We start from the raw sequence: 17,652 nt of genomic DNA, 5'->3' as shown, positions 1-17,652 counted from the left end.
CTACATTCATTAGCTGGGAGGCCATGGGTGTCTGAGTGCCAGATTTCTCATCCTCCCCCTAGAACTTCAGTTTTCTCCCTCTGAATCTATATTGAGCTTAGACTAGAATTTTGCATCATATATTACAATGATCTCCAACTGGATATATGATCTAAGGTCATATTCTTTAAAAAAAAAAGGAGAATGAAAGGAAAAATCTTTTAAGTTGTTTATTATGAGAATTCTTTAACAAAGAGTTGATTATAATAGAAAAAGTTCAATTGCATTAAATTAAAAAGGTTTTGCATAGTCAAAATCAGTGCAACTGAGATAAGAAAATCTGACATCTGAAGGGAAAAGCTTTTCATCAAATGATCTCTGACAAAAGTTTAAAATCTAAAATATATAAGAAAGTGACACAGATATGTAAGACCAAGAGTCATTTCTGAATAGATATCAAAAGGTGAAATAGATCAAATAGGTCAAAACATGCAAATAGGCGAATGTAAGCAAACATTTTACAAAAGAAATGTAAATGATCAATAATCATATTAAGAAACACACCAAATCACTGATTCAATAAATACAAATTAAAACAATAATGACATTTCACCTCACATCTGGCAAATTCAGAAATAAAAATTTAAAAAATAGAAACAGTCAATGCTACCAGGGCTAGGCATGCTATTGGGGGAGTTATGAATTGGTTTAACTGTTCTGGAAAATAATTTGTGATTATGTGAGAAATGTCACCAAACTCTTTATATCCTTTGACTCAAAGATCTACAACTGGTCATATACCCCAAGGAGGTTAATGATGTAAGAAAAAAGGTCCCACAAATAACAATATATTCCAAGCAATACCCAAAACCTTAGAGACAAAATGGGTGCCCATTGATTGGCTGTTGTATATAAATATAATAGAACACTACTGCACATATCTTAACAGACATGAACATCAGGAATTCAGAGAAATATGAGAAGACTTATATGAGGTTTTGCAGAGTTAAAAATGCAGAGCCAAGAGAAAAAATACATGACTACTGTAACATAAAAGGAAATAACCCTAACAGACAGGTGAACTTCTTTTAACGGTAATGAACAATCTAACAATTTTAATTTCAGGTAATAGTGGACAAAAAACACCTCTCACTTCTCAGTAGAGTGATAGGAGATTACGGGTGCAGAATATTTTATATGATGTCATATGTTTGTTTGTTGGTTTACCTTAACTATTTTTCTTCGTTACAAAGGAATATTTAAATGGAGGTGGGGAGAGGGTGGAAAGTATTGTGAAATGTGACTACAAAGTTAAAAAAATCAATTAAAAACTAGGAAAAAATATATTATCATTTATTTTCTAAATGGGCTCTATTCTCTTCTCTTTTTCCAGTCTCCCTCTTTCCACCCACCCACCTTGATAACTGCTATATTATCATTCTATAAAGCATAAAAATGGGAAGTATATATTGAAAATAGTGGAGAACTTGATGAGCTGTAACACTAGATTTTATTCCCATTCAGATTTAAAGTTTATAGAGCTTTTGACTGACATAAGGAAATCCCAGGTGAAGCTATTCCTTCTACCAAAGCAGGTTGGCACCTTCTCTACAACTTATTGATGCTTAGAGCATTGAGAAGTTAAGTGACTTACTCAAGGTCCTACAACCAGCATGTGTCAGAGGTGGAATTTGAACCCAGGTCTTTCTGGCTTCAAGACTGGATGTCTCTTCCCTATGCCATGCTGCCTCTTGTGTGGTTTTGGATCTTTTTTGACACTATAAGACTATTTTTTTTCATGGAAACATATGTGTTTTATAAATGTGAGCATTTATAATAAGTGTCTCAGGGACAACTGTAACTAAAATTTTTTTTCATCTGTAGCAAAGAAGTAGAGGACAATACAACCATGTGTGCAGATTGAATTCATAGTAAAAATAGAGGTGGTCTAGCTTTTGTCCTCTTGGTCATTCTAGAGAAAAGCAGCTCTAGAGAAAGGTAGTCCTAGAGATTCACTGTGGCAAAAACACCCTAAGGATGACAATCCCACTAGCCCAAGACAGACCGCAAGGCAAGGTACAAAAATGGTGGTCACCCTGGGAGGAAGCAAGCCCGCCTTGGAAGAAGCTGCTTACCCCATCAGTGTCCTAGAGCAAATTCATATTGACCTCATGCTAGTTTGAATTCTGGACTCCGGAGTCATAGGAAGGAAATACCCGGACTTAGGTAAGATTATGAAAGGAAAACTCAAAGCAGTGAAGAAAAAAAATGAAAGGAACATAGCAAGGCTTTTATTTTGGGTGTATGCTTTTGGGAGAATATTAATAGAATTATAAGATCATGTTGTTTAGTCGAGTTCAGTGGTGTCCAACTCTTTGTTGACCCCATTTGGGGTTTTCTTGGCAAAAATACGGGAGTGGTTTGCCATTTTCTTGCCCAGCTCACTTTACAGATGAAGAAACTGAGACAAACAGGGTTAAGTGACTTGCCCAGGGTCACACTAGCAAGTGTCTGAGGCTGTATTTGAACTCAGAAAGATGAGTTTTCCTGATTGCAAGCCCAGTGCTCTAACCACTGTACCATCTAGCTGCACCCCTAGCAGATCATGGATGGAGCTAGAAAGGAGCTTATATGGTTATAGGGTCCAAACCCTTCATTTTTTTTCAGTTAAGCAAACTGAGGCCCAGTGAAGTCAGATAGCTTGCTCAAGGTCTCAGAGGTAGTAAGCGATAGAGTGAGGATTCAAACTCAGGTCTTCCGACTTCAAATTTTCACCATTACGCTGAGAGAGTTCTTTTTGTTTGTTTGTTTGTTTGTTTATTCGCCTGTTTACCATAACCACTGAGATTTAATTCAGTAGTTTAATCCATGTTAGGGCACTAGTATTGAGTTAAGCTGGATAACTTCAATGTAGGCCTTAGTCACCTTACAACGATATTCATTTTTCTTTCTGATGAGGGGACTGGACATTTTGGAGATGGAAGAGACTTTAGAGATTGTCCAGTCCAGCTTCCTCATTTTAGAGAGGAGGAAACTAAGGAAAGGAGAGGACAAATGACTTCTTCAAGGTCACGTAGCTAGTTAGTGACAGAGTTCGGATGAAAACCTCATGTCTCCTGACTCCCCATTCAATGATCATTCCACTACATGATTCGCTACCCTGCCTTTTGTCTCTGCTCTTTTTCACCAAGGCCTCCTGGTTCCCTCCGGCTGCTCCACATGCTTACATATTTCTACCATGTTGCATTTTCAATTTGAAAAGCTAAATGGGTTGTTTAAAAAGGATGATTTCAAAGCTGCCAGGCCAATAATACCGTAAACTCCACCAGTTTTTATTAGAGTTAAATGAGAGTATAAATCATCAGAAAGGCTCGAGCACGCCAACCACAGAAACAGCCATGTTCCACACTCTTGGAGTGCTGAACCCCATCCAGTTGGCTGAGAAAGTACCATGTGGCTTAAAATCATTTTTCACAATTACTGTCCTAGCTAGTCAATCGTTTTTGGCAGCTATATCCCCCCCACACGCGGCAGAACTCGGCTAATTCTCACTCTGCTGATCTGCAAATCTGAAAATTTTTTTTTGCAAAAGAACCAACCAGCGTGCCTTCATGAAACCCAGTGTCATGGACTTTAGAGAGAGAGAGAGAGGGAGAGAGAGAAGGAGAGAAGGAAAGAGAAAGAGAGAGAGAGAGAGAGAGAGACAGAGAGAAGGAAAAGAAAAAAAAAGGTTCCCCCTTTCTGCAACTTTGTTTTAATTACTACATGGTTTAAGCAGGCCATCATCTCTTAATAACAGAATAATTGTGCATAAATGAATCATTAATGGGTAGACTGTTAGACTTGGAGTCAGGAAGACCTGAGTTCTAATTCAGCCTCAAATACTTACCAGCTGCGTGACCCTGGACAAGTCACTTAATCTCCATCAGCATTAGTTTCTTCATCTATAAAATGGGGATAATTATAGCGCCTGCCTCCTAGAAATCTTGTGAGGATGCAATGAGATAATAGTCTTAAAGACCTCCCCAAACTTTGAAATGCCATGTAAATATTAATATGATTATTAACTCTCTGTCTGCCTCAGTTTCCTCATTTGTAAAATAGGGACAATAAAGTACTTGCTTCGAAGGTTTGTTGTGAGGATAAAAAAGAGAGATTTTTGTAAAGTGCTTTGTAAACCTTAAAGCACTATAAGTGCTAGCTATTATTAGTATTATTAACATTATCATCCTCACAGGAAGAGTCAGCACCTCTTACCAGGCATCGTGTAAGGAAATTGTTTAGTTTTTTTAGATGACGTTTGTGATCGACTTAGAATAGGGAAATATCTCCCATAGAGGAGATTCCCTCTAACAATGAAGACATGCACCTACTCTGCAATGTTGGGTCTCAGAGAACTGCCTCGGGCACAGTTCAGAAACCCCTAGGGGTTCCCAAGAGCCTTTCAGGGCATCTATGTGGTGAAAACTATTTACTAGAATATTTTAATTAAAAACAGTTAAAAAATCAATAGCTATAACTCACTTAAACAAAAGCCCTTTAGGGAGGGTCCTTAATATTTTTTAGTGTATAAAGAGAAACCCTAGGCAGCTATGTGGCACAGTGAACAGAGGGCTGGACCTAGAGTCCAGAAGACTCAGTTTCCTTAGTTCAAATCCAGCCACAGACACTTAAATCACTTAACCCTATTTGCCTCAGTTTCCTCATCTGTAAAATGAGCCAGAGAAGGAAATGGTGAAACACTCCAGTGTCTTTGCCAAGAAAACCCCAAATGGGGTCATAAAGGGTCAGAAATGACTAAAATGAATTAATTAACAACCAAGAGAGACCAAACTTTTTGAAACCAAAAAGTTTGAGAATTGCTAGCCTAAAACACCAAGAAATTAAGTAATTTGGGCAGGGCCATAGAGCCAATATGTAGAAGAAAAGGGACTTGAACACAGGTCTTTCACTCTGGTCAATAAACACTAGAATTCTGTCAGTTTCATTTTTAAAAAATCTTCTGTTGGGCTTGCCCATGTAACATTATTTATTACGAATTTTTATCAAAATCATTCTAGTCCTGAGGAGGTAAACAAGCAGTTCCATACTGAGGTAGTTTATTAACTAATAATTATCATATGATAACATATTTATATTAATTATTAAGATATAATTGTTAATAATGGTGTTTATTATTATTATTCTTTAGTGACTAAAAGACAAAAGTACTTTCATGGTACTATATAATTACCATGTTAATATAACTTCCAACTTATACAAAAGGGTGTCCATTGGAAGCTCTAGTGCTAAATTCCAACATTGTTTGTATTACAATCAGTTAAATTCCTTAGGAACTCTTATCAGTATAAGGACCAGCCATGATTCCAGAGGTCTCATGATGAAACATACCACCTACCTACTAACAGAGAAGAAATGGACTTGGAATGGCAGATTGAGACATACATATGTACATGCATACATACATACATGCATACATATATATACACATATGTATACTATATACAAACAAGCTTTAGGCAGGATAAATTGAAGACAACAAACAGATGGAAGGTAGTAGAATTAAGTGGGATTAGAACTACAGACATCATACTAGATTCATTTTAAAATGAATTTAAATTTTTTTTTAAATCTATTATATATAAGATTCCCACTCCTAAAAAGAAGAGCCCAATCTTCCCATCAAATAATGATCCTTCAGTCTAAGGATAGGCAACCAATCAACAAACATTTAATAAAAACTTCCTATGTGCTAGACACTTGAGATAAAAAGACAGAGATGAAATAGTCCTTGATGTGGAGGAGTTTACATTCTATCAGGATAAGAAGGAAATTCTTACTGGAGAGTATGCATCAGGAAGAACTGGATTTAAATCCCGTCTTTGACAAATGTTGTCTGTGTTACTATTAAGTTCTCATTTGCAAAATGGGGATAATATTAGCATGTACCTCAGTGGGTTGTTGTGAAGCTCAGATAAGACAACACATGCAAAATGCTTTGCAAACTTTAAATTGTTATAACAATGTCAATTATTATTGTTATGACTTAATTTTTCAGCACCAAGACAGCTCTCAGATTCTAACCAGCAGAGCCTATATTTCCCTATTCTTGTATAGAGGATTTCCTCATTGGGATACTCCCTACATCAAGGAAACAGAAGGTCTGGAACAAATTTTTAAAATTTAATGGATTTTTGGTAATTATTTACATATAATATGTAATATACACACAATGCTGAAGTAACTTTCAGGAATAAATGTTTCAAGCTTGGTCATCCTCAATTTTAGACCCTTAAGGGCCCTTATTAATATTTTATTTTCCTTAGAAGCAAGTAGAACTTTCCAAAAGCAAAAAAAAAAAAGGAAAATAGCCAAATAGGCAGATTGCCTAATTATGTTAAAGCCATCTATATTATGAGCTTTCACTGACTTCTCGAAATTTTGGGCCACCCCTAGTGTACTTCCCCTGTCACACACAACCTTAACTTCCTACAGCACTCAAAAACAGCATATAATCAGAACTTATTTTCATTCCAAGCAAGAGCAGTGACTCTATAAACTGAAAACAACTTCAAATGTTAAAGGGGCCAACCAACCAAATGGAAAAACTGTCAGTGAGACCAGGTAACTGTCACAAAAATCAAGCTTAAATTACCCAGGTTAGGCTCATATGAACACTCCACAAATGACATCTAGTTTTTAACTTCGGACCTTAGTTTTTTTTAATTATATTTTACTTTTTTCAATCAGCAAAAACCTGACGTCTCCCTCCCACCCATCATCCCTCTATACTGAAAATGATAACCTCATCTGTTAAAAGTTCTGTTTTTCTCTTACAGACAACTATGGAATGGTCAGATTCGCTTCCTCAGAAGAATGAAAAGCCTCTGAAATCATCCTGTCCAGAAATTGTGCCTGGTGGTCATTGGAGACCTAGGAATCCTGTGGATCCTGTTCACAGTTGTTTCTTCTTCCTATGTTTCCTTGATGTGTTGAACAGAATTGTTGAAATGTCAAGATGTGTACCAGAGATGGGTTATTAATAGTACTTGGTTCAATCAATCAATCTATGTATTAATTAATCCCCTACTATGTGCCAGGCACTGGGAATAGAAATATAATAAACAAGCCCTACTCACAAAAACAAAAACAACCTTGCATTATTAAAAGGCAGCATGGAGTAGTGAGAAAGACCCAGAATCAAATCTAGCCTCCGATATATATTAGTTGTCGAAACCCGAGAAAGTCATAACTTCTCATCCCTCAAATGTTTATTTGTTTGTAAGACTACAAGTTTCAGAAGGTGTGCCCGTCTGTGCTGGTAGTAATACCTCCCTGAGATAGCTTTATGCCAATGAAATCATAGATATTGCCGTTAAAACTTCATTAATGACATATGAATAAGTCCATGGGTTTTTCTTCCTTGGTTTGTTTTCTGATACCCACCCCTCAGTTGGGAGGCTATGGACTAGAGTGATCTCAATAAAACCTCAACTGTTAAACCTTCCACTTCCTCCCTCTTATAGTAGAATGTTATATGGAGCAAAATTCAATGAAGTAAAAAACATAATTAATAGTGTTCTAATCTCTTTTAGCACATTTATTAATTTCCACTTAATTGGCTTTGAAGCAGAAAATTATGATCCCTCCTACTATTTGAATACAATGCCCAGTCCCAACAGAAGTCCATCGATCAGCAAGGATTTGAACTGTATAAATTAAGAGTCAATGGTTTTTGTTGTTGACGTTGTTATGACTTGTACTCACCATATACCACATGCTTGGCCACTTGGGGTCATTGAAGTAAGTAGACTGGGCACCACTGAGTTCAAAGTCCCTCTTTATCCTTTTTTTAACCACCTGCTGTTGTATCCACTCAACCTGCCAGGAAGAGAACATGATAAATATTGACATTCCATGAAGAAGAGCAAGAAAAATAAGGCCTGTTGGGGTCATTTACCGCTGACCAAACACAGCCCACGTTCCAGGCTTCTTTCCGGCAATTTACATGGACCTTGGATTAGGGATTCTTGGGCAACCTAGTCATTCGCAGGTGATGTAGTAGAAACAACAGGAGACAGCTGAGTTCATGTCCTCGCCTTGACAATGGCTATTTGTGTGACCGTCGGTGAGTTATTGAACAGATCTGAGCCTTTGATCCCTCATCTGTAAAATGAGGAAGATAACATACACACCAACCATCTCATAAGGTTAGTGTGAGGTGTTTTGTAAACCTTAAACCTATTTTCAAAAAGCACATTTCACTTCTCTAAGACTATAATTTATAGAGAAGTTGCTGACCTGCATTGGTAAAGGGAGTTTCCTCATCTAGGAGAGTTAATAACAATAAATTCATAAATCGTGTACAAATCACTAATAAAATCATAGGTCCCGTCCCTATTCTTACATTTCACTGACAGGTTACTACAATTAATGATGTTATTAACAAAATTATTATTTTTCATATATACACATTTCTATGCTCTAGAAAAAAAGCTTCCAAACCCTTTTATGATCACTCATAAGTTTTTTGTATTAGAAGAGCCATAGCCTGGCCATCAGGAGACCTGGCTAGGTCTGGCTAGGTTATAACCCAGCCCTAACATTGGCTTCCTTTCTGCAGTTAGCTGGGGGTTTATCCTAGACACTGAATCTTTGACATGGGATCTCAATTTCCTGGGGGTGGGAGACTGGAAAGACAATTCCTTCTATAATAGGCATAATTACTGAAACAGAAAGAAAGCAACCTCTGTGGGTTCCCTCCCGCCCATCCCCTGCTCCAGTACCGTAGATCCATTTAAGTTTTAAAATTACCAACCAACCTGGAAAGCCTCTCCAATCCGCCTTTTTTTTAAAGCGCCCCTTTGTTAGATTTTTCCCCCCTTGTCAATAGCTAATTCAGTCACAATGCATTCAAAAGATTAGTACAACCATTACCTACCCCTACTTCACCTCAAAGAGAAGAGGGGAGGGAGAAAGCAGAAGTCCACTGTTTAGTGAGTCTGGCTCAATGTACTCATTCAGGGAAGTTTTTAAGACTACATTGTCTGTATAATTGAGGCATTAGATGGGGGAAAGAGGCCAAGGTACTGATTAACAGGTTAAATTACTACATGCTCCAAATACAAGGCAAATAGGATATGAAGGCCCTAAGCAAACCACAGGAGCTACAAGCAGCCTAAGACAGAATGCAATCACAGACATGCTCCTTCTTACTTAATTCAAAGAAACATATCAAATTCCAGTTCAAAACAGGGATAGGGATTAGGCCAGGGGTGGGGAACCTGCAGCCTCGAGGCCACATGTGGCCTGGAGACTGCAGCTTCCCCACCCCTGGACTAGGCCTTTGATTTCATTGGTATAGTCAGTAAACTAGAATTTGTTAAGCTTTTATGTGCCAGGCACTGCACTAAGTGCTAGACATACAAAGAAAGGCAGGTGGGAAAAAGTCCCTACTTTCAAGGAGTTTACAATCTAATTGGAGAGATAATTTGAAAACAACTGTACATAAAAAGGAAATATGCAGGATAAATTGGGGAAAGGGTAATCTCACAAGGAGGGCAGCAAGGTGGTGCAGTGGATAGCATGCTGTGCCTAGAATCAGGAAGACTCATGTTCCTGAGTTCAAATATGGCCTCAGACCTTACTAGCTATGTGACCCTGGGCAAGTCACTTCACCCTATTTGCCTCAGTTTCCTCACTTGTAAAATGAGTTGGAGAAGGAAATGGCAAGCCATTCTGGTATCTTTGCCAAGGAAAAACCCCAAATGGAGTCACAAAGGGTTGGACATGACTGAACAACAATCTCCCAGGGAAGATATTAAAGTTAAGAAGGACTAGGAAAGGCATCTTGCAGAAGAAGGGATTCTCACTGAGACTTGATGGAAGTCAGGGAAGCTAAGAGGCAGAACTCCCTGTGAGGAAACTCCCTCTCCCAATATAGGTCAGCTCCTTCTCTTCATTTTATAATCCTAAAAATTGCCAAGAGCAGCTAAAGATAGGATTGGAATTCAGATGTCTATCAACTAAACCAGGGATCCTCTCAAATCTCTATAATGCATGCACTTCATTCTCCTAGCTAGGTGGTGTCATACATAGTTCTGGACCTTCTGAAGGAGGACTTGGGAAGTCTCATCTCTGACACTTATCTGTGCGACAGGTCACAACTTTCCTTAGCCAGCCTTTCCTATATTCTATAAAATGGGGATGAGAGTTAATAGCTGCAGCATTTACCTCACAGGGTCCTAACGCAATGAATAGTTTGTTGTTCCACTGACAATGGCTAGCTTGGAGCTCATGGTTCTTTAAGTAAATATTGCAACCTGTTTGTGGTTAAGACCACAGCTCAGCATCATACTTGTGGCTTCGCTGACAGCTCATTTTACCCAGATAATGGGACTGAATAAACAAATTGGAAATCATGTTCTGGCAATGGACTCTTGGTCTTCCCCTGTGTAAACTTGTACTAAAAAGCTCTGCTTTGTCCTCTTCTCACCCCTTCCTTCTCCACCATACTCTTAGCCCCCTCTACCCTCACACTCAGCAACAAAACATCAGTTCCACTAATTTTTCCTATTCTTACTACTATGGCCTTTCACCAGGGATGACCCAGAAGCTGAAAAGGTTTATTATTTTTCTTTTGTGCCCAAACTGTATATCGTGAAGGGATGTAACATTTTTTTTAAAGCATTGTCATCATAGAAGCACATTGTCATCAAGAGAGAGGACTTATTCTTCAGTAATTATATTATACATAACTTATGAAAATCGCCTGAAACTCTCAAATGCTGGCCTCAGAAAGTTTAAAATGGGCATAGCCACATATATTGTTATGGTGGTTGTTGTCATTTTCCCTTAAGAAGAACAGCCTAAACTCTGTGTTGCAGCCCTCTGTCCTGTCGGTTAGAGATGCAGAATACTGGACTTGGAGTCAGGAAGACCTGACTTCAATTCCTACTGCTGACACTCAGCTGTGTGATCCTGGGCAAATCTCTCAACCTCATTCAGCCTCAGTTTTCTCATCTGTAAAAGGGTTGATAATGCCTTTGCTATTTACCTCATAGGATTATTTTGATGATAAGGCAAAACAGGGTGTCTTAAAGATCTTAGGTAAAGTTGTAACCTGTGAAAACTATTTATTTTTCCTTTCAAAATGTTTAAATAAATTTAAGAAGACTCTCCTGTATCCACCCTCCCCCATTCCCCAGCCACTAAAATTAATTAAATGAGGGTGGAGATTGGGTAGCAGGTAGTTGGGAGGGGGGTGGCCATGAGTTATAATCTTACTTTTCAGCTCCCAATTAATGTCAATAATGAAGCCTGTGAAGTGTTCCCTTGACGCAATTATCTTTTCCCCACCGAGATTTTCCCCACTGTGGTTTCGACATATCACTGTTTGGCATAAGAAATCAAACAGCCATTTTGGGGGGGTTTTGCAGAAGCTGCAGATGACACGTGAAGGCCAGCAGATGACACAGAAAAAGTTTAGAAACTCAGAAATACATAAAATGCATGTATGGTATTGTAAAATATCAAATTTTACAATAAGATACTGTAAACACCCCAGGAAAAGAAAAAGAAAAAAATCAGACTTCTTCTCTAGTATGAAGTGAAGGTCAAAAATTTTACACAGATTTTCCAGATCGTGGGGGCGCTGTGGAAGGAAGAACTATATTTAAAGTCACACTGCGTATATCCATGGGGCTGGAACCAGTGACCATATTTAAAGCATTATAACTTCTGAGTGATATGGATCTGAATACCTACAATCATTTCAAAGAATTCATAATTCACACTTTTCAGACCCTAACTGGACCATTTTCTACACGTGTTGCAGTCTACACATTCTGGCTTACTAATGGCTCCTTTTGTACAACGTTCTATCTCCTTTCCTCTGCCCTGGCTTCATCTCAAACCAGAAACATTCTCCCTCCTCGGGGTCACCTTTTAAGTACCCAGCTTCTTTTGAGATTCAGTTCAAATGCTGCTTTTCCCGCCCCTTGGCCCAGCAGCTGATAGAGAGCCTTCCTCTCCAAGGTGCATGTACACTAGCTATTTGTATAGATGTTGTTTTCCCTCACTACAGCTTCCAGAGGGCAGTCGTTGTTGTTGTTGGTGGTGGTGTTTTTCTTTGAATCCCCAAGCAATTAGCAGAGTGCCTGGTATATGGTAAGCACTTAATAAATGCTTGTTGGTGGATTGATATATAATTTATATTTCATGTTGATGTAGATCCACCTAAAAGGTTGATATGCACCTAATAAAAAGTTAAAAGGCAAAGGCTTTAATAGGCCAGTCCTATCCCCACCCTACATAGCTTTATAGCTGGAAGAAGTGTTAGAGGCCAACTAGTCCAACCCCCTCATTTTATAGATAAGGAAATTGAGGGTAGTAAGTAGCAAAGCTGGGAGGCCACTATGCGTATTGTCCACAGCTTTTAGCTAGGGGTATCATATAGGGCTCTGGACAAAAGATTGCTGCAGGTTCCTTTATCATGAATGCATTCCAAGCCACCCTAAATTCCAAATTGCCAAAGGACATGTACACGAACCAAAGCAGTGGCCACGTATGCCTCAAAAAGCAAACAAAGTTAATGAAGGACTCAGATTCTGAAAGTCTACATTTTGGAGGTGTAGCTGAATGTGGATCTTGTTAATAAGCCAACTGTATCAATATTTGTTTGAAAACGATTTTCATAATTGCACTGATGGGCACAGGCACATTCTCTCTCTCTCTCTCTCTCTCTCTCTCTCTCTCCTCTCTCTCTCTCTCTCTCTGGCTCTGTTCCTGTCAGTCTGTCTGTGTCTGTGTCTGTGTCTCTTTGTTTCTTTGTCTCTCTCACACACACGTACACACACATGATGTGCTTTCCTATATGAATTCATAGATTTAGGGTTGGAAATGACCTTAGAAGCATCCTTGTTCTACTCTATAATTTTGTAGTCGACAAAATGGTAATCCAAAGAATCTAAGTGATTGGCCTGAGGTCACAAAGGTGGTGCATGGTAGAATGTAGATTTGAACCAACAATTCTAACTCAGTTCAAGCCCCACCTTCAATAAAATTCTTTCCTAATTCCCCCAAATGCAAGTGTCCTGCCTCTTCCTAAACCACACTGATATTTTATTTTATTTTTTATATTAAATTTAAATTTTATTTTATTTAAAATATATCATATCTTTTCTGTGCATATTTATATGTGTATGTGTTGTCTTTGCTTCTAGAATGCAAGTTTCTCCAGGGCAGGGACTATTTCCTTTTTGTTTTTGTATCTCCAGTACCCAGCATAGCAAGCACTTAAGGAATGCTTTTTGATTGACTGCAAATCTAGGGCTTTTTTTCCATTACACACACTGTCTCATATTATAGGTACTCAAGAAGAATAAAATTAGCATCATAATCCTCATAGCCTTTGCTGCCCCCAAAGAACCTCTGCTCACACTCTTCTCTGTACCTGGAATGGTTTTCCCAACTATTCTAACCATCCTTCAAGACCCATCTGATCTTGATCGTCTGAGAAGAAAATGATGTCTTCCTCCTCTGAGCTCTCAATGAATGTTTCATTTCGTTTTGTTCACACCCCTGATATCCACCTAACCTGTTTTGTATCACATATTTATTTCTGTGCCTATCTTGTCCTTTCTCTTAAAGAATTCTTAACATGGGGTCTCTGACCTTGTTCTTTTAAAAATATATTTGGATAACTGTCTTTCTATAGAATCAGTTTCCTTTGTAATCCTATGTATTCTATTGTGTACATTTGAAACCATTATTCTGAAAATGGATCCATAGGCTTTACCAGGCTACCAAAAAGGTCCATGACAAAAAAAAATAAAGACCCCTATTCTACTCAGAGTATAGACTGATGCATACATTTCTCAACCTATTTTTCTTGCTTTTTTGTTTTCAAAAATGGCTAATATGGAGATATGTTTTGCAGGACTTCATATGTATTCTAGGTATCATATTCCCGATTATACAAATGCATGTGGATTTATCCAGAATTGTGATTTCATCAATACAGGGAGAATCCCTCTATGAATACTAAATAATGTTAATGCTGTAAAAATAAAAATATGAAATATTTTCTCCTAACCTTTCTTAATGGGAGAGGAAGGGGTTAAAGGGAGGGAGAGAATTTAAGAATTTTAAAGTAAATAATTTCTTAAAAAAGAAATATCAACATAAGAAAAAGAATCCCTCTTCTAGATGGCAATTTTCTTCAGGTAAAGGATTCTTATTTTATATTTTTACTTATAAAACTTTTATATATAAACTCTCAAAGTCTAGGCAAAATATGTACAGAATGTTTAATGAATGAAGTATGTTACAGAAAGAACATTGTTATTTCTAAAATTTGGTACATACTTGAACATAGGGTTTAGTAATTGTTAGGTAACAAGAAATTTTGCCTCAAACGCCTGCCTCTAAAGTCACTCTGTCAGAACATAGGGTTATAATACCAAAGAATATCTCAGTGGTCATTTTAGTACCAAAATACCATGTGCACTATGGATGGGTGGCCACATGTAACCTGAAACTTCTGTGTTATTTTCAACAACGCACATTCTGGAATTGGAAGGAGTCCATGAATGGAAAGGCTTCATTTATATTTTAAAGTCTGTGTCCATACTCCTGTGCCATAGTCCCTGAAGAAAAAATCTCCAGAGTGATGGATTATGCAGGTTTCATTCCTTGCCAAAAAGTTCTATGGCAAGAAATGATACATTTCTGACATCTCAATGAAGCCATGTTTAACCATGGGGCTCAGAGAAATAATTCCCTTGTTTTCACTGATTTAACTTCCCAAAGTTCCATTTCCTCTATGTCGAGGGACAAAAGTTAAGTCTGAATGGAAATAGCATGATTAATATTTCCAGCCTTCATTAATCTCAATACTTGCCCAGCATATGATGACATTTAGCCTCTTGCTATTCATAGAGCTCTTTTCCTTTGTTGCAACATAGTGTGGTGGAGAAGGAAATAAGCAATTATTAAGCACCAATTATGTGGCAGGCAGTATGTTAAGTACTTTACAAATATCTCATTTGATTCTTACAACAATCTTGGGAGGTAGGGACTATTATTATCCCTGTTTGACAGTTGAGGAAACTGAGGAAGACAGAGTTGAAAGTGATTTGTTCAGATCCTCACAAGGAGTAAGCATTTTGATTTTTATTTGAATTTGTCTTCCTGATTCCAGGCCCAGTGTTCTATCTACTGCGCCACCTTGCTGCCTCAATGGATGTGGAATCAGAAGACTTACTTGGAGTCCTAATGCTGACCTCTACTAGCTATGGGAATATAGACAAATGACGAGGCTTCAGCTTTTTTATTTATATATTATGGGAATTGGACCACATTAGTCACTGAAGTGCTTTCCAGCTCAAAGTCCTGGCATCCTTTGATCTGTACCGAGTCCCAGTGGGAAAAAAAAAAAGTATTAGTCATATTTTATTGTTGTTGGTCAATCATTTCCATTGTGTCTGATTCTCTGTCACCCCATTTGGGGTTTCCTTAGTAAAGATACTGGGGTGGCTTGCCATTTCCTTCCCCAAGTCTTTTGACAGATGAGGAAGCTGAGGAAAACAGGGTTAAGTGACTTGCCCAGGGTCACACAGCTAGTAAGTGTCTGAGGTCACATTTGAACTTGGGTCTTCCTGACTCCAGGCCCAGCACTCTATCCACTGTGTCACCTAACTGCCATAATGCTATTTAGACTACCACAAATCCTCACAAAGTTGTTGTATGAAAAGAACTTTATAAACATTAAGGCACTCTAGAAAGGTTATTGTTTCTAAACATATCAAATTCTCTTAACATTGATCTCTTCAGCCATTTGGTCTAAAGATAAGAGTTGCAAAAGAAATAAACTATTTCCGAGGAATTTGGTTCCAGAGTCAGAAGTTGATAAAAGTGGAAAGCTCTCAACTAAGCCAAGTATGCAGGAGGATGTGAATTAGTTGGGATAAGAAATAATTTTGCTATTGTTTCGTTTTGTGAAAACAATGGTTATGCCTGAGTACATCTCATGACATCAGGCTGATTCAAAATGGCGGACATCGACCAGATGAAGCCAGATTGAACCGGTTTTACTTCCTTTGGTTAGTCCTTTGTCACTTGAGTGCTAGATGTCCTGCAGTACAGACATTTCATTGTTTACTTTTGTTGTGCTTTTACGTCTGTAGTTTTTAAGAATAAATATTATTCCAAAGAAACATGCAAAACTTCCATAACTGTATGCATACTTCCATAACTGTAAGAGATATTGTAGTGGTTGTTGGTGTGGGGAATTGAGTATTCATGTTTTCATTTAAGTCTTTACCAAAACTTTTGACAGAAGCAGTCCAGGAAGCTTGGGTACTGGGCTGGAATCAGCAAGATCTGAGTTCAAATGTGACCCAAGTCACTTACAGGTTGTGGGACCCTGGGCAAGTCATTTAACTGCTGTCTGCCTCAGTTTCCCCAAGTGTAACATGAAGATAAGAACAGTATCTGCCTTGCCAGGTTGTTGCAAGGAACAAATGAAATAATATTTGTGAAATGCTTAGCACCGTGCCTAGAATATAGTAAGTGCTTAATAAATACTTGCTAATTGACTGGAAAAAAAAAACAACAAGAAGACAAAAAAAAATTTTTAAACCCAGTAAGTCATTGCTTAGGGAAGGGAAAAAAAAATGCTTGTTATGGATAGCACAATACAAAGACTGGAGTATCAAAAATTAAAGAAAAAAAGGTAACTTTTGCTGATAAAATTGACTTAAGTTTTTAACCAAAACTATGCTGAAGTCTAGTTGATCTGGACATCTTCAGAATAAAGCACCCACCTGAAAAAATGATTTATTTGGGTTTTTTTTTTGTTTCTTTTCTTCTACTGGGCCTGGAAGTTTTGTCTCCATTGAGGGAACGATGAACTATAATAAATACACTGAAATACTAAGAAACACAATTGTTCCAGAATTACAGAAATTCCCAAATGGAGATAGAATGTTGCATCCTGAGCTTGAATCAGGCTACTTGTCACAAAAGGTGGCTTCAGAGGCCTGGGAACTCACCTGATGTGAATTCCTTTGAAATTCTATGGGCTATAAATCAGGGCTGGACTTAGGAAAGAGGATAGTTTAGAAAAAGAACACCTAATGTCAAATATGCTAAGTGTGGGTTCACGATGAAGAATTAAAGGATATGTGGAAATATTTTAGGAACTCAAGGCCAGATTGTGTTAAACAAGTGATTTTAGCAAAAATGAGGGTATACTGTAAATCAAATGTTTTTAAAGAAATAAAACAACTGCAAAGTTTATTGTATCTCAATATTTTGCTTTGTTCCAGCTATTCAACCCCACAGCAGGGAACAGCCCCTCATTTAGTCACAACTAAATCCACAAGTTTGTTGACAAGGCAAACAGCCTAAGTCTTTTAGTGGCAAATTATGTGTGAAAATCTATGTGAAGAGTTGCTACTGTCATTAAATACATTCCATCACATTATGGAGTGACAGGAGTACACAGGTTCATGTGGTTTGGGAGGTATCACAGAGAGTGAAGCTATGACAGTATCACGAAATATGCATGAGGACAGCTTGCTGCTTCCTGAGATCCACACTCCATCTCCCATCATCCACTTCTCAGAACCCTTATGAATAAATGAATTAAGAAAATAACATTTACAAAAT

The 17,652-nt window shown here is 37.9% G+C and overlaps 1 protein-coding gene across 1 annotated transcript in view; it reads right to left on the bottom strand.

Moving 5' to 3' along the window:
* The window catches only part of PCSK5 (proprotein convertase subtilisin/kexin type 5), a 618,746-nt gene that overhangs the window by 485,752 nt on the left and 115,342 nt on the right, over positions 1–17,652 (bottom strand). Inside the window, 1 exon segment of the mRNA XM_036741047.1 lies at positions 7,747–7,860. Coding sequence (XP_036596942.1) covers positions 7,747–7,860 — 114 coding nt within the window.

This window comes from Trichosurus vulpecula, chromosome 1 (assembly GCF_011100635.1).
Source record: "Trichosurus vulpecula isolate mTriVul1 chromosome 1, mTriVul1.pri, whole genome shotgun sequence".
NCBI classification, from domain to species: domain Eukaryota; kingdom Metazoa; phylum Chordata; class Mammalia; order Diprotodontia; family Phalangeridae; genus Trichosurus; species Trichosurus vulpecula.
The sequence above is the reverse complement of the archived record's forward strand: the minus strand, read 5'-3'. Positions and strand labels throughout refer to the sequence as shown.